This window comes from Rhipicephalus sanguineus, chromosome 10 (assembly GCF_013339695.2).
Source record: "Rhipicephalus sanguineus isolate Rsan-2018 chromosome 10, BIME_Rsan_1.4, whole genome shotgun sequence".
NCBI classification, from domain to species: Eukaryota; Metazoa; Arthropoda; class Arachnida; order Ixodida; family Ixodidae; genus Rhipicephalus; species Rhipicephalus sanguineus.
Window position 1 is genome coordinate 128,210,166 of NC_051185.1, and position 27,720 is coordinate 128,237,885.

Here is a 27,720-nt window from a genome sequence, read left to right on the forward strand (position 1 = left end):
CAATGCGGCCACGTTCTGTCGCATGAGAGCAGGAAAACTAGTCGTCGCAGTCCACGAGGCAAGGGCTGCGACGCTATCGAACTGTAAAAGCCTTCAGCGAAGTCCATCGAATGTCATACACGTGTTTGTGGACGGTGTTCGCGCATCTGCCCTTATCGACACTGGAGCCGCCGTATCTGTTATGGACGCAAAACTTAGCCGCTTACTCCGAAAAGTGACGACGCCACTTTCTGGGATGTCCCTCCGTACCGCCAGCCCCCAGAGTATTAGGCCTACAGCAGTATGCACTTCTCGCGTCGTCATCCAGGACGTTCTGTACGACGTCGAGTTCATCATAATTGCTGCATGCTCCCACGACGTCATCCTGGGATGGGATTTTCTCTCTTGCCACGACGCCATAATTCACTGCGCACCAGCCGCCCTCGAGCTCTTACCGTTCTCACATTTGACGCCGGCATACAGTCCATCAGCATGCACCAAGATCCTCGTCAAAGACCATACCAAAGTTCCCCCAAGCTCGTCGACGGCCGTGCCAGTTTACTGCGCCGGTCTCTGCGACACCATTGCACTCCTTTCGCCATCTGACCGCGTATGCACTAGGAAAGGATTGCTGGTACCTTTCGCGACCGTGCAAGTCACTCAGAGTAGCACCGCTATTTTTGTTACCAACCCATCCCCGCACATTGTTACGTTGGTGCGAGGGGAATGTCTCGGCAGAGTGGAGCCCCTCGAAGACGCACAAGTTCTGGACGCACCCGATGACTCGCACTGCACCAGTTCCCGTACTATCAGTGCCGTTTCCACGTCTGATTCATGACCCGCGGATGTATTTGGTCCCGCCATTGCTGACAACCTTACGTCGGTCCAGCGTTCCCAGCTTCTGTGCCTGTTGGAAGAATTTCGTTCTTCTTTCGATGTCGGGCAAACTTCTCTCGGCCGCACGTCCGCTGTTACGCATCGCATCGACACTGGCGCCCAACCACCACTGCGGCAACGTCCATATCGCGTGTCTCCCACAGAACGACGGGTAATTAATGAGCCAGTCGACGATATGCTTCGACGCGACGTTATTCGACCCTCGGACAGCCCATGGGCGTCTCCTGTTGTTCTCGTTGCCAAGAAGGACGGTTCTGTGCGGTTCTGTGTGGACTACCGAAGGCTCAACAAGATCACTCGGAAGGATGTTTATCCGCTGCCGCGCATCGACGACGCGATTGACAGCCTCCAAGGAGCAGAATACTTTTCATCTCTCGATTTGCGCTCGGGGTACTGGCAAGTACCCATGGCTGATGATGCTCGACCGAAGACTGCCTTTGTCACGCCCGACGGCTTGTACGAGTTCAACGTCATGCCGTTTGGTCTGTGCAATGCGCCTGCGACCTTCGAGCGCATGATGGACACCGTTCTGCGCAACTTGAAATGGCACACGTGCTTGTGTTACCTGGACGACGTCGTCGTTTTTGCTCCGGACTTCTCCACGCATCTTCAACGTCTGCGGCATGTTCTGACGCGTTTGAGCAACGCCGGCCTCCAACTGAATCTGAAGAAGTGCCGATTTGCAGCACGGCAGCTGACAATCCTAGGCTACGTAGTGTCCAAGGACGGAATCCTTCCCGATCCGGCCAAGCTTCGGGCCGTGGCCGAATTTCCCAAACCCACGTCCGTCAAAGAATTGTGCAGTTTCGTCGGACTGTGCTCATATTTTCGACGTTTCATACGCAACTTTGCCACCATCATATCATCGCTGACGAAGCTCCTTGGGAGTAACAGGCCCCTACATTCGTGGTTGTCCGAATGCGACGACGCGTTCGCCAAGCTCCGCCGTTTGTTGACGTCTCCTCCCATACTACGTCACTACGACCCTACGGCCCCAACAGAGGTACACACGGACGCGAGCGGTGTAGGCCTCGGCGCTGTTCTTGCACAGCGCAAACCAGGGTTCCCGGAATATGTCGTAGCATACGCAAGTCGTACGCTTACTAGAGCCGAGACCAATTACACCGTTACGGAAAAAGAGTGCCTGGCGATCATCTGGGCTCTTACAAAATTCCGACCTTATTTGTACGGTCGCCCATTTGATGTGGTCACCGATCATCGTGCACTATGCTGGCTGTCGTCATTGAAGGATCCCTCGGGCCGTCTCGCCCGCTGGGCACTTCGCCTGCAAGACTACGACATCCGCGTGCTGTACCGCAACGGACGCCAGCATGCTGACGCCGACGCCCTCTCGCGCTCCCCTTGCCTGACGACAATGCCTCCTGCTCAGTATCTCACAGTATTGCTGTTTCTTCTATCGATGTTCACACCATCGCTACCGAGCAGCGCAAGGATAAGTGGATCGCCTCGCTGATAGACTTGCTCACTGATCCATCGGCAACACCAACCACTCGCGCGTTGCGTCGTCAAGCCCACCATTTCGCCATTCGTGACGACCTACTGCACCGACGCAATTACAACGCCGACGGCCGCCAATGGCTACTTGTGATACCCCGAAGTCTGCGTGCTGAAATATGCGAGTCCTTCCACTCTGATCCGCAATGCGCGCACTCTGGGGTATCCAAAACTTATCAGCGCATTCGACAACGATACTTCTGGCGAGGGATGTACCGCTACGTGCAGAAATTTGTCCGCTCCTGCCTCGATTGCCAACGCCGAAAACCTTCAACGCACGTGTCACCAGTCGGTCTACAACCATTACCTTGCCCTAACCGTCCGTTTGGGCGCGTGGGCATCGATTTATATGGACCACTTCCTCTGACGTCGGCTGGTAACCGTTGGGCCATCGTCGCCGTCGACCATCTAACGCGATACGCCGAAACCGCTGCCCTCCCAGCGGCTACAGCGCGCGATGTTGCCTCCTTCCTGCTACACCGATTCATGCTGCGTCACGGTCCACCCCAGGAGCTCCTCAGCGATCGAGGCCGTGTCTTCTTGTCGGAGGTCGTCGAAGCCATTCTCAAAGAGTGCCATGCTGTTCACCGCAAAACTACTGCTTACCACCCGCAGACGAATGGCCTAACCGAACGCTTTAACCGCACGCTCGGCGACATGCTCTCAATGTACGTCGCCGCCGATCACACAAATTGGGATGCCATTCTGCCCTTCGTCACCTACGCCTATAATACCGCCCCTCAAAGCACTACTGGTTTTTCACCCTTTTTCCTGTTGTACGGAAGGCACCCGTCGCACACAATTGACACGATACTACCCTACAAGCCGGATCCATCTGATTGTGCGCCTATTTCTGACACAGCCAGGCTTGCTGAAGAGTGTCGCGAGCTTGCAAAGTCATTTACAACGCACGAACAAGAGCGGCAGAAGAGCCTTCGCGGTGGCACCACCACTTCTGAGTCCATGTTCCTCCCCGGAGCGCTTGTATGGCTCTCGGTCCCTACCACTGCAAGTGGTCTCTCGTCAAAACTACTGCCGAAATACGAAGGCCCCTACCGGGTCGTCGAGCGAACATCCCCGGTCAACTACCTGATCGAACCCATCGAACCAGCTTCGGACATGCGCCGTCGAGGGCGCGACATAGTCAACGTGGAGCGCCTCAAGGCCTACTATGACCCACTCATAGTGACGAGCTGTTAGGTCACCGGACGGCTCCCTTTTCGTACCCGGGGTAATTGTGGCGAAGCAATTGGTACTGTTTAACGGTTGCGCTCTCCAGCGGCTCCTAGTGGGTCGTCCTCTTCTAAACGCCGCTCGCGCTCGGAGCCCGTGCCTTTGCCTTGACTGTCGCCATAGCTCATTGTCGCCGAGTGCTGTCCAATAAACAGCTTAACACTTTATGTATGTTCGTGCGTGTGTATGTATGTGTGCGTGCCTATATACGCAAGCAAAATTGAAAAATTTCGGGGGGGGGGGGGGGGGGGGGTTTGAACCCCCCAACCCCCCCTTGGCTACGCCCCTGTCGCTCACAACTTTGAAGGGCCGGCCGTAGATGTAGGGGCGAAACTTTGATGTAGCCCAGATGATGGCCAGACACTCCTTTTCTGTTGTGGAATAGTTGATTTCTGCCTTTGATAGCGACCGGCTAGCATAACTGATGACCCTTTCCAATCCGTCGGTCTTCTGCAAAAGGACGGCGCCGAGTCCTACGCTGCTTGCGTCGGTGTGGATTTCCGTATCGGCGTGCTCGTCGAAATGCGCAAGTATCGGAGGCGTCTGCAGGCGTCGTTTCAATTCTTGAAATGCCTGAACTTGCGAAGTTTCCCACCTGAATACGACGTCGGCCTTCGTGAGTTGCGTCAGTGGCTCGGCGATCCGTGAAAATTCCTTGACGAAACGTCTGTAATAGGCGCACAAGCCGAGAAAACGGCGTACGGCCTTCTTGTCGGTGGGCGTAGGGAAGTCAGCGATGGCAGCTGTTTTCCGTGGGTCCGGGCGAACACCACCCTTGCTGATCACATGTCCCAAGAACAAGAGCTCCTCGTACGCGAAGCGGCACTTTTCAGGCTTCAAAGTGAGTCCGGAGGTTTTGATTGCTTGAAGTACAGCTTAAAGGCGCCGAAGGTGTTCGTCGAAGTTTGAGGAAAACACAACGACGTCGTCCAAGTACACGAGGCACGTCTGCCACTTCAAGCCGGCCTGTACTGTATCCATAACCCGTTGAAAAGTCGCAGGTGCCGAGCAAAGACCAAAAGGCATGACCTTGAACTCAAACAGGCCGTCTGGCGTTGTAAAGGCAGTCTTTTCTCGGTCTCTCTCGTCGACTTCTATTTGCCAGTAACCGGTCTTGAGGTCCATCGACGAAAAGTACTTTGCGTTGTGTAATCGATCCAGGGTGTCGTCAATCCGGGGAAGGGGATACACGTCCTTCTTCGTGACTTTGTTCAGGCGACGATAATCGACGCAAAAACGGAGAGTCCCATCCTTCTTCTTCACTAGCACCACGGGGGATGCCCATGGACTCTTCGACGGCTGAATGATGTCGTCGCGTAGCATTTCGTCGACCTGTTTCTTCACGGCGTCCTGTTCCCGCGTCGAAACCCGGTAGGGACTCTGACGGAGTGGTCGAGCATTTTCTTCTGTTATAATGCGGTGCTTAGCAAGGGGCGTTTGTCGGACCCGCGATGACGACGAGAAACAGTCCTTGTTTTTCTGCAGAAGGCATCGAAGCTGTTGCTGTTGGCGAGCGGGAAGATTTGGGTTTACGTCGAAGGGTGGCTCAGCTGTTGGGGTAGTCGTCGTAGCTTCGTCGTAATCCGAAAAGGCAAATGCATCGCTGACGGCCAAGGTTTCTTCGATGTATGCAATCGTCGTGCCCCTGCTCAGGTGTCTGTATTCTTGGCTGAAGTTCGTTAGCATCACGCTTCCTTTTCCTTCGTGCAACCGAGCAATGCTCCTTGCAACGCAGATGTCACGGTCTAGTAGCAAACGCTGATCGCTCTCGATGACACCTTCGATGTCTTCAGCTTTTTCGGTGCTGACGGGAATTATGACGCTGGAGCGAGGCGGGATGGTAACTTGATCCTCGAGCACGTTCAGGGCATGGTGACATGGATTCGTATCCGGCGGTGTCGTTTTGTCCGACGATAGGGTTATCGACTTGGTTCTTAAGTCAATGACGGCGCCATGATGGTTTAAGAAATCCATGCCAAGTATGACGTCCCTGGAGCAGTGTTGCAAGATTACGAAACTCGCAGGATACGTGCGATTATTGATTGTTACTCTTGCTGTGCAGACTCCAGACGGCGTTATTAAATGGCCTCCAGCGGTACGGATTTCGGGGCCTTCCCAAGCAGTCCTAACTTTCTTCAACTTCGTGGCGAAAGGCCCACTAATGACGTAATAGTCGGCTCCAGTGTCGACGAGAGCGGTGACGTTGTGGCCGTCAATGAGAACGTCGAGGTCGCTAGTTCGTCGTCTTGCGTTGCGGTTGGGTCGCGGCGTCGGGTCACGGCTGCGTCGGATTGTTCCGCTGCTTCGACGTGGCGTCGCCAGGTCTTCCTCAGGCCGTGAAGTTTCGACGTTAGGGCTTCGTTCGGTCGTCGGCGGCGGAGGATCTTCGGTAGTTCGTCGTACAGCAACCGCACCTCCATCGATTGCTGCCCTTAGTTTCTCGGATACGGGCTAGACGACCGGCCCCGATTTGGGCCAGTGTATTGCCGGCGGTGCGGTGACATGTAGCGACCCGGCGAAGGCGAGCGGGAAGGTCGTCGTTCTTGCCTCTGTGTTCCAGTGAGGTAGTCGTCGATGTCGCGAGGCCGTTCGCCTGGCTGTGGGCGCGGCGCGTTGACGGCGAATCCTCGAAGCCCCATCTGTCGGTACTGACAGCGGCGGTACGTGTGGCCGGCCTCCCCGCAGTGGTAGCAGAGCGGGCGGTTGTCAGGAGCGCGCCAAACGTCGGTCTTCCTTAGCGTGTATCGCTGGCCGGCTGGTGGGCGGTATGACGTCGGTGGCGGCGGCGGTGGTGCCTGACGGCGGGACTGTTGGGGCGGCGCGACGTCTTGACGTGGGCGAGGAGGGGGGGGGGCGTTGCGTCGGGCTGCATCAGCGGAGTTCATGGCTTGCGGCTGGGGCAGTGGTGGTTCAAGGTTGCCCAGCGACTGCTGGATTTCTGATCGAACGACCTCTGCGATCGAGTCCACTTGAGGCTGTGGTGAGGGTAATAGCTTGCGCAGTTCCTCCCGAACGATCGCTCGGATCGTTTCGCGCAGGTCGTCGGAGGCGAGGGCATGAACAGCCGGGCTGTCTTCAATCGTACGGCGATTGTACTGGCGGGTTCGTATTTCCATCGTCTTCTCAATCGCCGTCGCTTCCGAGACGAATTCTTGGACTGTCGAAGGTGGGTTCCGCATCAGACCAGCGAAGAGCTCTTGCTTTACCCCTCGCATGAGGAAGCGGACTTTGTTGTCCTCGGGCATGGCAGGGTCAGCGTGGCGAAACAGCCGGGTCATTTCCTCTGCAAAGATGGCCACGCTTTCATTTGGAAGTTGGACCCGTGTCTCCAGCAAGGCTGCGGCCCTTTCCTTCCGGACGACGCTTGTTAACGTCTCCAGGAAAGCGCTGCGAAAGGCGTCCCAGGTTCGAAGAGTGGACTCCCGATTCTCGAACCAGGTCCTTGCTGCATCTTCCAGGTAAAAGTAGACGTGGCGCAGCTTGTCCTCGGAGTCCCAGTTGTTGAACGCTGAGACCCTTTCGAAGGTCTCGAGCCAGGTTTCCGGGTCTTCGAATGACGACCCGCGGAAAGTTGGCGGCTCCTTGGGCTGCCGGAGAAGTATCGGCGCAGGCTGCACGGGATCGGTCATCGTCGCTGCGGTCGGTGTTGGGACCTGGGGCTGCCTGGTGTTTTCGGGAAGGAGCCCGTACTCTGGCTGCAGTCCCTTCTGCCGGCGGCTTGTTCGACGACCCGGGTTTTCTTTGCCGTCGTCCTCCTCGCGGCTTGGGCTTGGGTCAGCGCTTCGCGGGGGCGTCCGGATCATGGAAGAAGCAGCACCTCCACCAGATGTCCCGTGGTCGTGACGTCGACGAACACAGCAGTCGGCGTTTGTAGGATGAAACTGTTTATTTGGCCGAACTTGTGGCCGGAAAATGAGAACTATAACTACAGCAATGAACGCTGTACAATGATAGCGGCGAACAGGGCGTCGTCCGTCGATCAACTGACAAGCGGTGAAGCGCGTCGGCATTTAAACATGTTCCGTCGAATATTCCAGCGTTATCGCTGGCTGTCGTGCAAATTCTAGAATAAGCTCGAGTGTGCGCGTGTTGCGCGCAATCGTAACAAAACGATCTACAATGATCGCGAAGGTTCTCGAACAACGAGGCGCGGTTCGCGCTGAGCGTTGCTGACAGTCTTTGTGGCCGAAAACCGAATACAGCAAAAGTGATAAAGAAACGCACGTGGCAATATTATTCAGCCGGACTCGCTCAGTCTCAGACTCACGGCCCAATCTGAGTCTGAGGAGTCTGAATGAGTCGACTCATGAGTGAGTTTGCCACCCTATGCAATACATAAAAACCGGTGACCGCATGCTCACAAGACGTCCATTATAACTCACAAAAAAAAATTATACCCCTGTGGCAGGCATCTGAAACACGCGACTCGCGGGCCGCAGGGGGGCCATGGCTTCACAGGGAATAAAGCTTTGTGGCATTGCTAAATAGTACTCGCATTATTTTCTCGTCTATTGCAATTATTAGCGCTTTGCACGTGAAACTACAGAGGCGGGACTGGTCACGTGCATTTTTTATTTCTTTCGTGAGGCGCCCCATGCGGTCATGATGAGTTGAAACGTGACCGTGGAAGGAAAAGTCTACATTTCAGAATCGGCGTCCAGACTTTTGTCATGGTGGAAATCAGTATCGATATGTTTTTCGAAACCTCACGTCAAATCGCCTTCCAAAATGACCGATACGTGGGATATGGGAAAGGCGTTCTTCCAAATGGCAACGTCATTTTGTTCACATTCTCCCCCCATTCACCATCTTCACTGCCCGGCCCCCTTGTGGGACTAAATTTCGTGACTACAGCCCGCTAGATGAGGTCAGTCTGAGAACCCTGCTCTATGGAATCCATCTCATCGCAGATAACAAAGCTACGTGTCAGATAGTGCCAAAGGGGGACTGCTAACACGCGCGTCAGCTTTTTTTTTTTCTTTAGTGAATAGATCTTCGTATATTCCCCTCTACCTCTGCGTTGCGAAGTTGCGCAGCACTATGGTTTTGTCGTAGTACAGGCGACACCATGGTTGCCAGGTCGAAAAGACGAAAAATGGCCAGGAAATTGGAAAAACTAGCCAAAAACGTAGCCACAAAGGGGAGTAAAAGTAGCCAATGTAGCCACACGTGTGAAAATAACTTCGATGATTTTAGTTAAAAGACTAAATGCAATTGCCTTTCGGCGAAAATTTAAATGCGTACAGGGTAAACACTACAATATCAGAATTGCTCAGATTCATGCAATTATTGTAAGTTTGACAATCATTTCGTGCAGGATGATGAAGTTTTTCGCTGTTGCAAAAAAAAAATGATACTCTCCTCGCGCATCTTGCACGGTTTTTATTAAAAGTACTAGAAGTACCGACAAAAAACTTTGGAAGCAACGAAGCTTGGCAAATATTTCAGCTTCACTAACGTGAAACCTGGAGAGGGGCGAAGCATGCAGTGTGCGCCGGTGTTTCAGCTTCATCGGCCCTGTGTCGGCGTTGTCTTTCGCAGGCTAGCGCGTGTTCTGGCTCTTTGCGAGCTTACAGTTCAGCGCCCATCGCAGAAAGAGCGTTTCCGGAGCCAAACAACGCCATCAAAAGAAACTTCGTAATTCGGTGGCGTTGAGCCAGCGTGTGCCGTTCGCTTTCTTTTGCCACACGGCGCGCGCTGATTGGGCGCCGGAGAAGCGCCGGTCGGAGGAGCAATCGCGCCCTTGCTGAGGCGGTGGTGCCTACTCTTGCGTTGAACTGCTTTTAATCATTTAAATGAGAGGCAGACTTTCCGTAAGTTGTCTTCGTGTTACACTACGCAACATGCTGTCAAGTATGCTTTGCAAAAGAAAACTTGGCATTTGAAACCAATTCTGAGACAGAACCTAGCAAACTTTTCTGAATTATTGCAAACAAATCCTGATTATTCCTCTATTTTACATTAGTTTAAATATTGCTAGTTTATTCTGAACAGGTTTTCACTAATTATACACTTGTTTTTGACCATAGTTTGACAACCTGATTTACCGTGATGACGACACGACACGCGGACAAGCCGATACTCTGAGGTGCTTCGCCCCTAAAACGCGCACGCGGTATGAGTGCGCTCAAAATCACAGTTGCTGGGATTGAAGCATAAAGTGTAGTCACGTTCGCAATTTTTTCTCGCGTGATGACAATGTCTGAGCAGTTAATATTCCAGAGTCAAAGATCGTACCTAATCTTAAGAATGACGCACACAGTCCGTCGGATGTTGCATTTCTAATGTAGATTAGTGCAGAACACCCTGGATGACGAGCCCTTTAGATTCTTTTTCACTTCCAGTTGGGGTTTAACGTCGCGTTGATCAATGGGTGGTTTGCACAATAAGGCTGCATGCAGCAGTCTTCCCTGTGTACCAGCCACAAGCCTTTTGTTTTTGCGTGCGAGGCCTGCTCAACTGGCAGACTATTTTTCTGTGCCTGGGCGAAGGAGCGGAGCGCAATGGGAAACGACCGTCGGCGTTAGTGCGGCTTTTAGCCGCCAGGCGCCGCCACCGTAATACACCCGCCGTAGCCTCGTCGCTCGCGGAAACGAATGCCGTGGCTGCATTCGAAGCTGCTGTATAGTTCAGTTTTCGGCTGTATTCGCGTTGTTTAAGGTATAATGAAAACTTGTAAACTGTAATCATGAAGCACTTGTTGTTCTAGGCAACCAGCCCATTTCGAAGGCATGCGTCTTTCGCGGCTATTTCATCGAGACGCTGGCGCGTCGTCTGCTAGCCCGATACCAGAAAGCGCATGCCAGTGATGCGCGGCGATTCTTCTGTCACCGTTACGTTCGCTTGACTGACAGTTGGTTTTCGACTGTCTGAAAGTCGAATTTCGAAAGCAGCTTTTGCCAAGAGCTAATACTGAAAGCATGGGCGCTTAAAGTTCCCCAATGCATGCTACCGTCTACTGGTGTAGCACAATATACGCATGCCTAGAGTTCATGCGTTAAATAGCATGAAATGTCACTAGACTGCTTCCAGGGATATACGTGATCGGCCGTTTCCTTTGTAAAGCTTTTGAGAATTGCATTTTTTTTTCACCGAGATAAAGCAACACCTGGTGCCAGAAAAAGAGGAACTATGCCAAGTGATTCCACCATTTCAGAGCTTGAACCAGTTAAGTCGTGGCGGTACAAAAAACAAACAGAAACAGCTACATATGACGCGCGCTTCCTGCAACACTGACCGATGTTTGTGAACAGACGCTGTCGTTCAAGTATAAAGTTGTAGTGCCGACTCTCAACTTGAGCCAATGTGAAAAGTGTGAAAAAAGGCGCGGCCTGTTGTCAGTTGCTTCAGCTCGTCTTTGTATTTGTCGACGGATTGTTGTAGCCTCAGTACCTGGCTCCTCAGCTCTCTTTCTTTTCTCTTCCATTTGGCGTTTTTGGTAGTCAGCAAAGTATAGAGGCCGAATGGCTGTCGACCTGGACGCTTTTGTCGCATGGAGCAGCTTGCTCAGCCTTGTGCACTCATTTATTGTGACACTGTACATAATGATTGTCGGCTGTTTCGCCGGTACCGCCTTTGGTGTCCATGGACTCCGATTCTTCAGCTTCGGGTCCTAATGTCAGCGCTGCATGCACATGGCGGTGATCGCGAGGCAGCGTTGCTACTGGTACTACATGCATTCGTTGACTGTTCCGACGCAACACGGTCACGTTTAGGGATACTTGTCATGCTTGGTTCAGTTGTTACCTTGGGCTGCAAACGGGAACGGTAGTCTGCAAAGAGTGACGCTACTGCATCCTTAAGCCGCCGCTTTTTATATTCTATGAAATGTTCGGGTCGTAAACGACAGCTGCATATTCTAGTGTAGTTTGAAGATCAATTAGGAGACATATTATCCCGCCTAATTACTGGAAGCTACCTTTACCGAACACCAGCGCCAGCTGGAATTTCATGGAACAACAGATGAACAGTGTATTAAGGCGGAAGCCTTAAATGCCTCATCTAACGCGAAAATTGACCGTCGGCGGCGTCAGCACGAGTGATGCAAAAATAATTATCTGATTACGTCATCATATGACATCACAGATCATAAAATTTTGTGACATCATCGCGACGTCACGTAGCGTGACGTCGTCGTATTACATCTTCGCTTGATGAAAAATGGCTCGACCACGGAGGCAATGCATGCCTCCGCTGATGTGCAGAAAGATTGCAATGCCTCCGATACTTGAGGCTGTAAGAAAACCACGTTAGGCGCAGAAATATCTCGGAGGGAGGCAGGTCAATACATTGACTGGAACAAAAAGAAGAAGATGGCTTTCGCCTTTCAGTCGTCTTAGATGAATGCATAAGGGAACCTGTGAGATTTCTTTCTTTATCAATAAAAGGAAATAAAAAAGACAACCGTGATTTCTTTCAGTTCCATTTGCAGTGGAACAAACAATATGAGATACTAAGGCATTGGGGTGGTTGCAATAGACTTAAATAGAATACAAAACGCGAATAATGTCAAACTCGAGTGCAAGTATCGAACTGGCAGCACGGCCTGACAGACTGCCTGCGGAATACGTACAGCGTGGATGGAAAGACACGCGAACATGTGGCATCTGCATTCTTTGCTGTTTCGCATTTATTTTAAAGTTCTTATAGCCTAGATGATTGATGAAAAGACGACGTCATTTATGACACAATAAAAGACCATCTAGCGTATTTTTATTGCCACCACGGTTAGAGCGTGATGAAAACAGCGCACCGCTTTGTTCGCGTTTCTTTCCATCCCCCTGTACCTGTGAAGGCCTGCAAAAAGCCCAAATGCAATTAAACTCGGATGTAAACACGAATTCGTGAGCTTCGTGATACGTGCGGCCGTTCAGCGCCAGCTTCCCGTAGTCTACTTGCACAGCGCCACCACGCGGCTGCGGCGAGCGGACGCGGAGCGCGGGCTCGACAGCCCGAGGAGAGCGTTCGCCCAGGCACTGAAAAAATAGAGGAGGTGCTGGTCCAGTATTCTTCCCTGTTATTTAGTCCGTGCTTGTTAGAGCAATTAAAAAGCGTTTACGGTGAATGTCAACTAAATAGCCCGACTTGGCGCTCTACATAGAAACCTCAAGCCTGGCAGAGCAATATCGCATTGAGAAAGCTTTGAGAGAGGCGTCCGGCCATTGCCTTCGGTTTAGTGCGGCGTTTACCACCGCGTGTACCGCCAGGCCTCTTGCAGTGTTACCGAGCCCTCTGCCATTGCCACGGGGATTTCTTTCTGTTCTGCAGAGCCCGTGCCATGACTCACCGAGCGGTGACACTCTTCTTAAAGACGTACCACAAGCCTTTACATGTTTTCTAACCCTATTTTACGTCTTGTGATTCATCCTTGCACGCGATGTTGCTGTGCTCCTTAAAATACTGCGTTCTTTTTGTTCGTGAACAAATGGCCTCGTTTATTTTGATCGCTGTTACGTCATTATTTTTTTCACCAGCTGGAAGCGTCTTAGCTTCGTGAAACTTCCAAATGACGGTTTGGAGCAAGACATGGGGATGTAGGATTCGCTGTAGCAAGCGTAAACTACGCTGTATGGCATGGACATAGTTATAAAAAATCCGGTAGATCCCACGCACTGTGGGAATCGATGTAATGCGAAGCAGCCAGCAAAGAGCTGCATAAATCGCCTTCTTTCGCTTTGTGGGAAATGAAGTCATTCATGTCATGCCATCTAGTTCACAATATACCCCATCTTTGTCATGCATGTATGCATTTACAATCTTTTATATAATGAAACTTACACTGTGGTAGGACCTGTCATTTATGTTCCTCAAGCACTCATGTCATGCCATATCAATTTTGGTGTATATCCAGTTAAGGAAACAGCCGGAAGGGCACCAAGAGTGTGTCATGTAAATCATGCTGTGCATGACATGCGTGTTATGATTTGCATGTTAGGACCTGTCATTTATGTTCGTCATACGGTCACGTCACGCAATACCAGTTTTGGTCTATATCAAGCTAGGAAAGTGGCTGGGAGAACACCATGAGCTTGGTATGTAAATGATGCTGTACATGAAATACATATCATGGCTGTCATGTCACCACCTGCCATTAGTGTTCATCAGACAGTCGCGTCGCGCAACACGAATGTTACTGTATATCAAGCTAGCAAAACGGCCGCGAGCAGACGATGAGCGCGGCATGTAAATCTTGCCCTACATGACATGCATGTCATGATTTTCATGTCACCACCTTTCATTTATGTTCGTCGTAAAGTCACGTCACGCGATACCTATTTTGGGCTTTATCAAGCTAGTGAAACGGCCGCGAGCGCAGCATGAGCGTGACTTGTAAATAATGCCATACGCGACATGCATGTCATGATTGCCATGTTACCACCTGTCATTTTTGTTCGTCGTACGGTCACGTGATACAAACCACTTTTGCTGTATATCAAGCTAATAAAACGGCCGCGAGCGCGCGATGACCATGGCATGTAAATGGTGCCCTACACGAAATGCATATCATAATTTTCATGCCACCGCCTGTCATTTATGTTCGCCATACAGTCACGTCACGAAATACCAATTTTGGTGTACACCAAGCCAGCGAAACGGCCGCGACCGCACCATGTGCGTGGAATGTAAATAATGCTGTACATGACATGCATGTCATTATTTTCCCGTTAGCATCTGTGATTTACGGTGTTCATACAGTCACGTCACGCTATACCAAATTTGGTAGATGTCCTGATAGCTAAGCGGTCGCAAGCGCACCATGAGCGGGGCTTGCGTGCATGACATGCATGTCATGATTTTCATATTACTACCTGTCATTTATGTTCGCCACACTGAAATGTTCCGTCTTACCAATTTTTGGTGTATATCGATATATTTAAACGGCCGCGAACGCCCTAAGACCATGTCAGTAACTTATGCTGTACATGACATGCGTGTCAGAATTTTCACGATAGAACCTGTCACTTATGTTTGTCATACATTCTTTTCACGCCATACTAATTTTGGCATATATCAAGTTAACGAAACGGCTGCAAGAGCACATAGACCGCGGCGTCTAAATCATTCTGTTCATGACATGCATGTCATGATTTTCATGTTGTGACCTGTGTCTATGTTCGTCATGCAGTCATGTTATGTCATACCAAATTTTGGTATACATCCCGTTAACGAAACGGCCAAGAGAGCACAAAGTCGTAGGCGGATAGATAGATAGATAGATAGATAGATAGATAGATAGATAGATAGATAGATAGATAGATAGATAGATAGATAGATAGATAGATAGATAGATAGATAGATAGATAGATAGATAGATAGATAGATAGATAGATACGCTGAAAGTCGCAGAAGTTCGCTAAGAAATGCTTCGCATATTTGACAGATGAAAAGTTAGCCATCCTCAGCCCTTTTTCACCACAGATTATTAAGGAAGTACAGCAATACACAAAACACATTCCAGCTGCATGTGGTTGAGACGAACAAAAAACTGGCCAATCATCTACCCTCAAACACTTTCTTTTTCATGACATTTCTGCTATTATGTCAGCAGGAATTCTAGATCACATTCCTACAGATGATAAACGTACGTAAAGTGTGGCTTTCATTTGCCCGTCCTTGATGTCAACATGATGAGGATATAATTCCTGAGTACTTGCCCGTTCTCACGTATCCTTCATCGTCGAAGACATGGGCGGTAGCCTCAGGTGCATCAAGGTAACCTTTGAAGCAGGTCGGTCCCTTGACGCAGATTTCACCGCATTCCTCTGGACCGAGCTTCTTTCCAGTGTCGATGTCCACCACCTGCAGGCGAAAGCAAACACAGTAAATACTCAGAATCGAGGCAATTGTTATACTAGCCGCATGCGAGTTCCAGTGTGTTCCCTTTCACAAAGAGTACTTACTTAGCATACGTGCAGTTGTCTTCAGCCAAGCGCTATAAGCGACTCATTGAGCCTTCGGCCTTCAGCCGAAGCAGCAAAACTTTAGTTTCTGTTTCAGATAATTGAAGCAAATAAGTACCCCACCCTTTGATGCACACGAGAGTCCAAATATATTACTTTAACTCTAAGCACGGTAGCGTTACGGCAATCTATGACGGCAAATAACATGAAATTTATGCGTTATGTGGTTGTGCAAGGTATTTAATTTTTGTCGGTCGCACGATGGAATCGCGGCCGCGGCGGCCGCATTTCGATGGAGGCGACATGCTAGAGGCACATCTATTTAGATTTATGTGATCGAGAACCGCAGGAGGTCGAATTTCCGGAGCCCTCCACTACGGCGCTTTTCATAATGATATCGTGGTTTTGTGACGTAATACCCCCAAAATTATATTTTTTTCTTTGTGTTTTCTGCATTTCAGTTTTTCCGCAATGGTTCTTATGCGCTCCTTCATCATCCTCGTTGTACTGAGATTGTAGTGACGCTGTGATGCGTTGTTCTTGCAGTTGCACATATGAACGTCTTCCCTCTATGCATAATCACGGTACCACGTTGCAATCATCGCAGAGCCCTGAGCAGCACTTTTTACTTTCTGGATTTGTGCTCTTTTCTGTACTTCAGGCATGTGCTGTTGATAACAATTTGTGATGCACATTGCAGTTCTAATCAGCGCTGATGGCGCTGTCCTGTTCTTGGAAGTGCTTTTAAAGCTATGTGCGAATTGTTCTCGGAATACTCTGACGAAGGATGGTCCGGTCCACCAGCCGAAAACCTACAATAAATGCGCTTCACAGAAAGCTCCCTTCTTTCCATTCTCCATCTCTCTTTCTCTCTGTGTCTGTCTGTCTCTCTCTCTTTATATATATATATATATATATATATATATATATATATATATATATATATATATATATATATATATATATATATATATATATATATATATATATATATATATATATATATTGTAATGATGAAGAACGGCACAGGCAACTGGCGCGCGATCGGCTTGTGCATAGAAGAGCAAGAAGCAGTCAGAATAAGAACAGCCGGCCCACTACTTTGTCAGGCTCCCTATATAAATTTTTATCTACACAGAGCTGGTCTGGAAGCTTCGCCTAATTGTCCTTTTTGCGGAATACGTGAGACAACAGAGCACTTTCTCGTTTCCTGCAAGAGGTACTCAACCTTGCGCAAAAAATGCATTAGGTGTCGTTTTCCGTCTGCTTAGATTAGAATTAAATGAACAAAATGTACTGTCTTTCGGGGCGTTTTCTCTGGGCCACAGTGACGGGAAGATTGCTGATGCTTTCCAGGAGTTTATTAAAGGTTCAAAAAGATTTAGATTGTAAAATTTACCGTTCCAAAATATTATTTCTATATTTCCCCCAAATTATCGGTTTTATTGATTCAATTATATGCTATATTATTATTATTATTATTATTATTATTATAATAATATTAATAATAATAATAATAATAATAATAATAATAATAATAATAATAATAATAATAATAATAATAATTATTATTATTATTATTATTATTATTATTATTATTATTATTATTGTTATTATTATTATTAGTGTAATTTTAACTCTAATTCATTTATACTTCTTTCGTATTAATTAAACAAAGTTTGAACTTCAATTTCAATTTTTACTTTAAAAACTAACCGGTTCTTGGCCAATCCCCCAGTGTGGGTATGAGCCACAGCTTCCAGGGTCTACTCTACTCTACTCTACTCTACTCTACGAACGGGCGTTGTCTCTTGTTTCTCTGTTTCTTCATTACAATGGCGCAGTCGTCGAAAATGAAGCCTTAAGCCCACACCGCCTGTGCTCGTGCGTCTTCGGTGTTCCAGAGCCGCTATCCAAGGAAGGCCGTCCGCGCTTCCTCGGCCATGGAACCCGCCTACCTGCCGCCGCACCAAGCGCAGTTCCGGGACGACGTCCATGCCTCCTCGGTACCTGTCAACCTGCCGGCGCTGATAACAACGTCTAGGGACGGCGTCCAGGCCTCCTCGGCGGCTTTACTTCAGTTTACAGACGCCGCGCTACCGGTTCACGACCTCACGGCGCACGGGCTCTTTTCTGGGAACGCAGTTCACGCCTCCAAAAGCGTGGATCGAGTAACAAAGACTCGACCAACATCTGAGCCGCCAAGAGACGCCGTCCACGCTCCCTTGGCCGTGGATCTCGCCGGCGTGAGTACTGCGACCACCGCATACTCCGCGGACGTGATGTCCTGCTCATCGGGCGCTTCATGCGACAGAGTCGTGGAGGTCATGCATGCCTTCATGCAATTGTAGAAGCAGCTCGACGTCCTGGCGACAACCAACTCCGTGTTCTCATCTACCGCTTGATCATCGGCTGTTTGGGCAGTACCGGAGTTCCGAGGATTCCAGGATGACGCTGCCCTGTGGATTGCGGCCGTCAATTCTTTCGGCTCTCGCCTTGCCTGGCACGACAACCAGAAATGGCTGTTGGCTATAGACCGCCTTCGTGGTGGTGCCCAGGCATGGCACAAGTACGAAAGTGTCAAGCAACGTTCCTGGAACGAATGGAGTGGCAGGCTCATTGCTGTTTTCGGCCGGATTTGCCATGACACTGCATGTTGAACCAGACGCATACCGATGACGCTGAACCTCCTTGAGTCTACAACTGCACACTGCAACTCATCGACATGCAGCTTGGTAGCCTGCCCACGACCGAACACCGGACTCCCGTTCTTCTCATCGCCATTGCATAGAAAGGACCTCCCGCCGAATTGCGGTGGCCGGATCGACGTTACACCACCAGATCCACGACATCAAGCCACACACCACCAAACGCGGTCGCTTCTAACCGTACAGGTCCACGTCCTCGGAATCTGCGAGCTTACGGCTCTTGTGCAAACGTTGCGCTGCACGCACGGCGCTGCACCGACGCCACGCCTCAGCCATCCTCGAACCATGGCCTGAGGCACCCCAGCATGGCGTCGGTGGTTGCGCATTTCCTGTCGGGGCGCTAGACCTGCACCTCCAAACCGAAGGCGGGAGCAAGTTCCTTGCCGGTGTTCCCGTCTTCGACGACCTGACCGCTGATTTGATACTAGGGGCTGACTACCTCCTCTCTGGCGAAGTTCGCCTCACCGTAGATTCTTCTGGAGTCAACTCAGCCGCTTGGCTCCAAGTACCGCATCGGCCCAAAGGTCCCACGTCGACAGACCACAACCCGAAGTGACTGCTTATGCCCAAAACACCTTCTGTGACCAGTCGGACAAACATCTGCTGGCTTCACGGCAGTCACTGGCCCAGGGTGCGAACGCTTCGCTCAAGGAAGCCAATACGGAGACCATCGATGCGACCCGAGCAGACGTAGCCGGCATCGGCCATTCCGGAAGCCTTGCGCTCCAAGCCAACGGTGCCAGTATCGACCATTCTGGCAGCCCCACGTGCGAGTCTGCTGACGACGGCAAGTGCTCTACTCTAACACCGGGCATACCACCTGAGCGCCGCGCGGATCAAGACGAATTGGCTCTCGCCGTCATTGGATCCGCCGCTTACCGGTCGGACGGCGACCAGCTAGAAGAAAGTAGTGAGATGCCTTCGGAAAACTCCAAGAATTCCGATGTGGAACGAAGCTACGGGGGCGTTCACGTGTACGGACACGGTACACAGACACCCGAGAGCACATTTTGTTATTTTTACCGCAGAACTAACGATTGCAGGGACAGCAACGCAGACGCTGCTACGTCGAATCACGACCACGCTGCGCAGCTGGTCCAAGCTTGTACGGATTCTTCGCTGCGCAAGTATTTGCCTGCCCAGCGCGCAAACGGGATGGACACCAGCGCCCCAACCTGCTGCAACAAAATTGTCAGCTGAGCGTGCAGCGACCACTATGGCACAGCCAATGCCGCCCTCCTGAGTTGTCTTTGAAAGAATGTCCAGACAGAGAGCAACGTTGGAAAGACCGACCACTGAGTCCTGACAGTAGTGCTGCAAATGCAAAAAAAATTGGGGGACGCTTAAGCTTCGCCTTTAAGAGTTGAACGCGATAGCAATATCCTGCCCCTAGTGCGCACTTCGCACACTACGAGTGTTTAACAGAATGCGCGCAATAAGGTGTGTGCCTTTTGTAATGGGTAGCATGCTTTAAACCAGGAACAATTATGCGCGAGAACCTTTTTCGAAGCTGCGATGCACCCACTACGGGGTCTTAAGGAAATACGCGCAGTAATGTGTGTGCCTTTTGTAATGGGTGGCTGTCTTTAAACCACGAAGTCGTTATGATATTGACGTGATGTGATGCCCGATGGCAATGTACGCTTGTACCACGCAATATTACTGCCATATTACATCTCGTACTGTGACACCTGTATACAGGACGCGTATTTTTGGGAAGCATCAAAGTTACTTTCAGCGCAGCTCCAAGGAGAGGCGTGGCTGTGTGGTAGAACACCTGCTTGCCACGCAGACGGCCTGGGTTCGATTCTCACTCGGACCCAACATATTTATTATTTTATTTGCAGCTTTTTCGATTTTTCGGTCACGGACAAGATGATGATTTTTCGCTCACAACCAACGGTGCCGACGCCGACGGCGGAATTTCTGCGATACGAGCTCTTTAACGCTATCGCGTTAAAAATTGTTGACAGGATGCCATACTTGCAGCGTGGCCGAGTGTAATGATGAAGAACGGCACAGGGCACGGGCGCGCAATCGGCTTGTGCGTAGAAGAGACAGAAGAAGTCAGAATAAGAACAGCCGGCCCACGAACAGCCGTTGTCTCTTGTTTCTCTGTTTCTTCATTACAATATATATATGTTGCCACGTGCGTTTATTATTATCGCTTTTGCTGTATTCGGTTTTCGCCCACAAAGACCGTCAGTAACGCTCAGCGCAAACCGCGCCTCAGTGTTCGAGAAGCTTCGCGATTATTGTAGATCGTTTCGGCTTGTGCGCCTATTACAGACGCTTTGTCAAAGACTTTACACGGATCGCCGAGCCACTAACGCAGCTCACGAAGACCGACGTGGAATTCAAGTGGCAAACAGTGCAAGTCGCAGCATTTCATGAACTGAAACGACGCCTGCAGACGCCTCCGATACTTGCGCATTTCGACAAATACGCCGATACGGAGATTCACACCGATGCAAGCAGCGTAGAACTCGTCGCCGTCCTTGTGCAGCGGACGGACGTACTGGAAAGGATTATCAGTTATGCTAGCCGGTCGCTGTCTAAGGCAGAGGCCAACTATTCCACAACAGAAAAAAATGTCGGCCGCATCTTCCCACGGGGGAACTCTAGTAAATGCGTCGCAGAGTGGGGGGGGGGGGGGTATCGCATGAATGTTGCGTAATTGGGTTTCGCAGAAGCGTCGCGCTGCCCGAGTGATGGATCCGCTGCTCGACGTTCACGAATAGTTGCTGCTTCTCGAGCAGGACGTTCAGGATCCACAGCCCGTCGTTGTCATTTCGCAGCTGCTTCTCGTTCCCCGAGTGAAGGATCCGCAGCCCGTCGTTGCCGTCTTGCAGCAGCTTCTCGTGCACCAAGTTCCGGGGCCACAGCTCGCTTCAGACGCTTGCGTTCAGCGTCGTATGCTCGTCTCTTCGCAGCCTTGTCTTCTGCGTTGCTTGCTGTTGTTGACGCCGACGACGGTGAGGGCGAGGTAACGTTACCTTCAACGAGTGGTGGGACGCTGGTTGGAGGTACTGTTGCTTCCATCGCATCTCCTCGAGTCAAGCAAAGCGTCAAGTCAAGCGAAAGCCAAGTAAAGACGCCCTTGACTAAATTCCGAACGCGCGCTCCGCCGCTTATATACACACCGCCCGCGTTCGATCGAGAGGAGGGAGGGACGGAGAGGAGGGAGAGAGAGAGAGAGAGAGCAGAGGCCTGCTGCCGGCACGAGACAAGCCGAGCATGCGAGGGAGGGAGAGGAGAATCTTGCTGCTGGCACGAGAGGAGCCGAGCATGCGCAGTAGGGGTGTGCACGGTTGCCGACACCGCAGGTGCGACTAAGAAATGCTCCGCATTGAAAAGGAGTGCCTCGCCATCATCTGGGCTAAGTCAAAGTTTCGCCCCTACCTCTACGGCAGGCCCTTTAAAGTTGTGAGCGACCATCACGCCTTGTGTTGGCTACCTAACTTGAAGGGCCCTTCAGGTCTCCACGCATGGTTGAGCCTAAGACTTCAAGAATTCGACATTACCGTCGTGTACAAGTCGGGAAGGAAACACTCCGACGCTGACGGCTTGTCTCGTGCCCGTCGACCCACCACCACCCGATGACCAGGATGATGACAGCTTCTTGGGAGCCATAAGTGCCGACGACTTCGCCGAACGACAGCGAGCTGACCCGGAACTGAAGGATCTAGTGGAATACCTGGAGGGCAGGACCATCGTTGTCCCAAAAGTATTCAGGCGAGGATTGGCATCATTTTCCTTGAAAAACAACGTCCTCGTAAAGAAGAACTTCTCTCCGGTCCGAGCCAGGTACCTTATCATTGTACCTTCGGGACTGCGACCAGAAATTCTGCATGCCCTGCACGACGACCCGATGGCTGGACGGCTCTGACTTTCCCGCACGCTCGCACGAGTACAGGAAAAGTACTACTGGCCGCGCCTTGTCGCCGACGTCACTCGCTACATAAGCACGTTACGAGCCTGTCAGCGACGGAAGACACCGACAACAAGACCAGCAGGCTTCCTTCAGCCGATCAAGCCTCCTCGGCGACCATTCCAGCATATCGGGATGGACCTCCTGGGGTCGTTCCCAACGTCGACTTGCGGAAAAAATGGATCGTCGTGAATACCGACTACGTCACCCGCTACGCCGAAACAAAAGCCCTGCCCAAAGGCAGCGCCGCTGAGGTAGCCGAGTTCTTTGCTGAGAGCATCGTCCATCGACACGGCGCCCCAGAGGTTCTCATCACTGACAAAGGTACGGAGTTTACGGCTGACCTAACTGAGGCGATCTTGGAATACAGCCACACAAGCCACCGCCGGACCACCGCGTACCACCCACAGCCCAACGGGACCGAGCGTCTAAAAAAATCACAGCGTATCCACGGAGTGAATGATGATGAGTGGGCGTAGGAGGGAAAAACATCTGGCGTCTTTCGTTAAGCAGCTGGCGTCTTTTCGTTTTGCTTTAGAAACATCTGGCGTCTTTTCGTTTTGCTTTTAGAAAACATCTGGCGTCTTTCGTTGGTTTATTTAATAAATCAACGGCGTTTGGAACAAAATTTTTATTGTTTAATCACGCACAGGAGAAATGTCCCCAGGCACTACCTTGGAGGTAAACAATGGCTGCTTATGGGAATGAGAGACAGAAGAAGTCGGCTTTTAGCTAACACTTACACTTCTACTTCTACTAACGTTTCCTACTGGAACATGCCAATGGCTGCTAATGGGGAATGAGAGACAGAATAATTCGGCTTTTAGTTAACGCGCACGCTGCGAATTTTTTATTGTTCAACAACGCACAGGCGAAATCTCCCACCGGCACCACCTTGGACGTCAAGATCTTGTACTAGCGTTAAGACTGGTTACGCACTACGACGGGGACGAACGGGTGCCGCTTTAAGGAGCTTCGCCCCTAATAAGACCATCGCTGACATGCTGGCCATGTACGTCGACCTCAAACACAAGACGTGGGACGCCATCCTACCGTACGTGGCCTTCGTGTACAACACAAGTACAACACGGCCATACAAGAAACGACGCAGATGACGCCATACAAGTTGGTCTACGGGCGGAGTCCGGCAACGACGCTCGACGCCATGTTACCAAACGTGACCGACGAGGAAAACATCGACGTGACCACCTACCTACAGCGAGCCGAAGAAGCACGACAGCTCGCCCGCCTACGGATCAGGAACCAGCAGACGACTGACAGCCGCCGCTACAACCTTCGACGACGCCACATGGAATACCAACCCGGTGACCGTGTATGGACATGGGCGCCAATACGCCGACGGAGACTTAGTGAGAAGCTTCTTCGACGATACTTCGGACCGTACAGGGTACTTCGACGCCTCGGCGCACTCGACTGCGAGGTTGTCCCTGGCGGTATTGCGAACTCTCAGCGGCGCCGTGCGCGACCTGAAGTCTTCCACGTCGTGCGCTTCAAGCCATATTAAGCGCGTTAGTGAATCTGAGGACTGCACTTTTGCTTTATTACTGCACTTTCTTGCTTGCGTTTATTGTTTATTGTACTATCTTGCTTGTGCTTGTTGTTTATTGTACTTTCTTGCTTTATTGTTAGTTACTGTTGCATGAATTGGCCACCCCTCCCTTCCCGCGTTCTGTTTTATGCATTGGGACGATGCTTTTTCAGAGGGGGGCATTGCCACGTGCGTTTCTCACTATCACTTTTGCTGTATTCGGTTTTCGCTCACAAAGACTGTCGGCAACGCTCAGCGCAAACCACGCCTCATTGTTCGAGCGAGATTATTGTATATCGTTTTTTTAAGATTGTGCGCAAGACACGAACACTCGAGCTTATTATTGAGCTTGCGCGACAACCAGCGATAACGCTGAAATATTCCACAGAACATGTATAAATGCCGACTCGCTTCACCGCTTCTCAGATTGTCGACGGTCGACGCCGAGTTCGTCGCTATCAGTGTACAGCGTGTGTTGCTGTAGTTTCAATTTTCATTTCCCGGCCACAAGTGCGGCCAATAAAGTTTCTTATTGTCACGGGGTCGTGTCTTCGTCATGACCCCGTGACAACACACACACACACACACACACACACACACACACACACACCACGCAGGCCCCGTAGCACTAGTTTAAATGTTGCTAAAACATGAGTCGAAATATATGTAGGCACGCATGCAGTGATTGCGCTTTTTAGGAAAGCAACATATTTTTCAATAGTCGTTACCTTAATGTTGACATGAGGCATGGGAATTCCTGCTGTCTTGAAGTCATGGCATTGTCCTCGGGTGTGGGCAATGGCACAGCAAGCTTCCGTCAGGCCATAACCTGCGCAGTACCGGCAATGTGGTAGAAGTGGAAGCAAGAAGCGTACTTAGCAACTGCTCCTGTGCCTCAAAAGTACTGAATACTAGGCGAGTTGGAAATTTATATTGGGTGACAAGGCAGCACCGTTGCTTTTGATTAGACCTGAATGTGGTAACATACACATTGTCAATACATACAACGCACATAAGAAGGGTTGTAAATGCAGTATCTACTACCCTGTGTCATCGGTCAATAGAAAAATTCGGCAGATCCCACGTATCGTGGGAGTCGATGTTATGCGAAGCATACGGCGTGTAGGTGACTGTGGCGTATTCTTTTTTTACTGAGCGACACGTTACAAAATGGCCCTAAATATTTGTACAAATTTTATACGCACACTTATATATGTTGAAGAGCCGCATATGTGTTATATAACCAGTTCTTTACGGTTGGGTAACGCTGCCAATGTCAACGTGGATATTACCAACACCAGAAGCGGTAAGCTGATATGTAGTGCTTATACGTGTCCCGAGAACGCACGCACGTTTCACCAACCCGTGTGCATGTGCGCAAGAAGTACTTGAGAGTTCTTGAACAAGGGCATCATCACCGTGGTCACTGAGCACCAGCAGCTGGTCACGACTTGTTATAGGATCCGGTCGTGATCGTGGTGACGAGGGGTCCACTTGTAGTGAAGTATGTGGTATAGTAGAGCTGTTGGAATTCGTGGATGCCTCAGTCATTTCGTCGACAAATTGTCTGTCGACAGAGCCGGCGACATGTCGGAACCTGAAGCCACCCGTCGCGTTGTGAGGTATAGGCCGTCGAGGCTCGTAGGCCTGGATAGTGCTACGTAGACCAATATCAGTGGATGGTGTTTGTCGTATTTGTAGACTACCTGGGCGTATGTGGCCTATTTAGCATAGTCTACAAAGCGGCTGTCAATTAATCTGGCGTCATCCTCGGTCAGCATGAGACCATCGCCCAGCCTCGTAAGGAATGAAGAGGACACTGCGTCGTTCTGGCGGACTAAGTGCGCTTTACGGTGCGGTGATGTGGATATCGTATGTAACTTTCGTTAATGTATTCCTCCGGGGTCGAGCAATGCTTAAATATAGCTTGCTAAATCATAGGAATACAAACGTAATGTTTATTAGACTGCTACAAAAGCGGAGCCAACACTGGAACTACGGACGTCAATCTGATATGACGCCTGTATCGTAGGAGTATCATGTAGTGTTTATTGCTTGCTTGTAAAATTACATAGCCAGCATCACAACCACAATTGAAGTTGCACCGGTATACGCCTGCGTAGGCTGCTTTTCCAAACCAATTGATAGACTTGGCGTGGCTCAGTGGTAGAAACCCTGATTGCCACGCAGAATGCTTGGGTTCGATTCCTGCTGGGATCGTAATTTTCATCCTTTCCATTTGTGGCGTCAACACTGCCGATGTTGGTTTTCCTTAACGCCTTGCATTTAAGTTTACAATGTTTGTTCTCGCCGTTCCTGGGTAGATATAAACTGTCAATCACCTGTGGCGCATACCCGTACACCGCGGCCCGTCGTAAACGGGTATGTGCCACACGTGTCTAGTGGAAAGGGTTTGACGACGTACGCCACAAGATTATAACGTTATTCATGTCATGACCCGGCAGTCATATTCGTCAAATCATCTTACCCTCCCGTGCAAAGTTTGGTCTACACCAAGTTAAGGAGGCGATCATGAGAGCACCCAGACGTAGGCGGCTAGATAGATAGATAGATAGATAGATAGATAGATACGTAGATAGAAACGCTCAAAGTGCCAGAGGTTCGCTAAGAAATGCTTCGCATTTAAAATATTTTATTACTATAAAATAAAGGACAGGTTATGATCGTTCTCATTGCTAAGGGCGTGTGATGGTTAGGAAAGGCGCCTACGAGCTTGGGTAGGTGGCGGGTTAGTGAACGCTACAACCTCTATTGTCCTCACAGTGCTGTGTTACAGTTATGAAAAGTCTAGGCAAAGCGTAATTTTTTATTAGATTAGAATAGCAGTTCCATGCTTCGTCATGGCGCATGTATATGCAGTTTAAGGTATAAGAATCTGCATCCAAAACATCGTCTAAATGCCTAAGTTCCTGGCTGTTCAACGGCACAACGTGTTTTAGCCCAAAGTAGTGCTTTACGTATACACGGTGGCCCAGCTAACTCTTGGCAGAGTTGAAAAATATGCCGACGCACTCCATGAGGACGCTTCCAAATGCATGCTGCTGGTTATTGCATGGAGTAAGCCCCACTACTTTTGGTTCCGGTTAATTGATACATTAGGCATGATTATTCAAGCAACTCTTGAAGCAACGAATCAGGGCGAAAATTCCAATGAGAAGGTTATAAATTGGTTTACGATACGTCCGATTAGATTGTTTCTAACTTTCTATGAATTAAGGAAAGGTGCTGATATTTAAGGGCTCGTTTTTTTGTTAGACACCCAGTCAAAAAAGTGAATGGGTTCAACTGGTCATACCACTTCCCAGCAATTGGTCCCACGTGGAATGAATTGGAAACCAACCGGAATGCTGCACTTCAACAGAGAGGGCCAATTGGATCTCACAGTTCCAAGTGGTCATTTCAATTGGTCCACCGTTTGCCATTTGGTCTCGCAAGTGGAATGCTTGTTAGTCCAATGGTGTCACAAATTCCAATTGGAAAACCATCGGAACAGTGCGTTTCAACTAGCCTCCCAATTGGAATGCTTGTTGGTCCGATTGGATGTACACATTCGAAGTGGAAAAGCACCACCAATCGTAGTAGAACCATTGTCTGAAGCATTTTGTTGCAATATGTTTGTAACTAACAGGGCAGCCCTAAAAAAGGTAATTCAGGCTTTATATATTTACATACATATATATATATATATATATATATATATATATATATATATATATATATATATATATATATATATATATATATATATATATATATATATATAGTGTGCGTGTGCGATTATTTTCTGTTTTATTCACCATTAAGCATCGGGACGATGGCTTTTTTTTTTGGAAGGGGAGTAATGCCACGAGCATGGGATGACATTGCGCTGTTCTACTGTGTGTATGTGCCACTGTAAAACCAACGAGAGGAGGAGGAAGTGGAAAAGACGAAGAGGTCGTGTTTCTGTGTCGGTTCAGCTCGACGTCCTGGTGCCCCGACAGACAG

General features: G+C 49.9%; 1 protein-coding gene across 1 annotated transcript in view; it reads right to left on the bottom strand.

Annotated features, from left to right (window-relative positions):
* Positions 1 to 27,720, bottom strand: part of LOC119372442 (luciferin 4-monooxygenase) — a 151,048-nt gene that overhangs the window by 20,855 nt on the left and 102,473 nt on the right. The window contains exons 8-9 of the mRNA XM_037642923.2: positions 24,441 to 24,541; positions 15,279 to 15,423 (exon numbers count right to left, since the gene is read on the bottom strand). Coding sequence (XP_037498851.1) covers positions 15,279 to 15,423; positions 24,441 to 24,541 — 246 coding nt within the window. The remainder of the gene's footprint in view (positions 1 to 15,278; positions 15,424 to 24,440; positions 24,542 to 27,720) is intronic.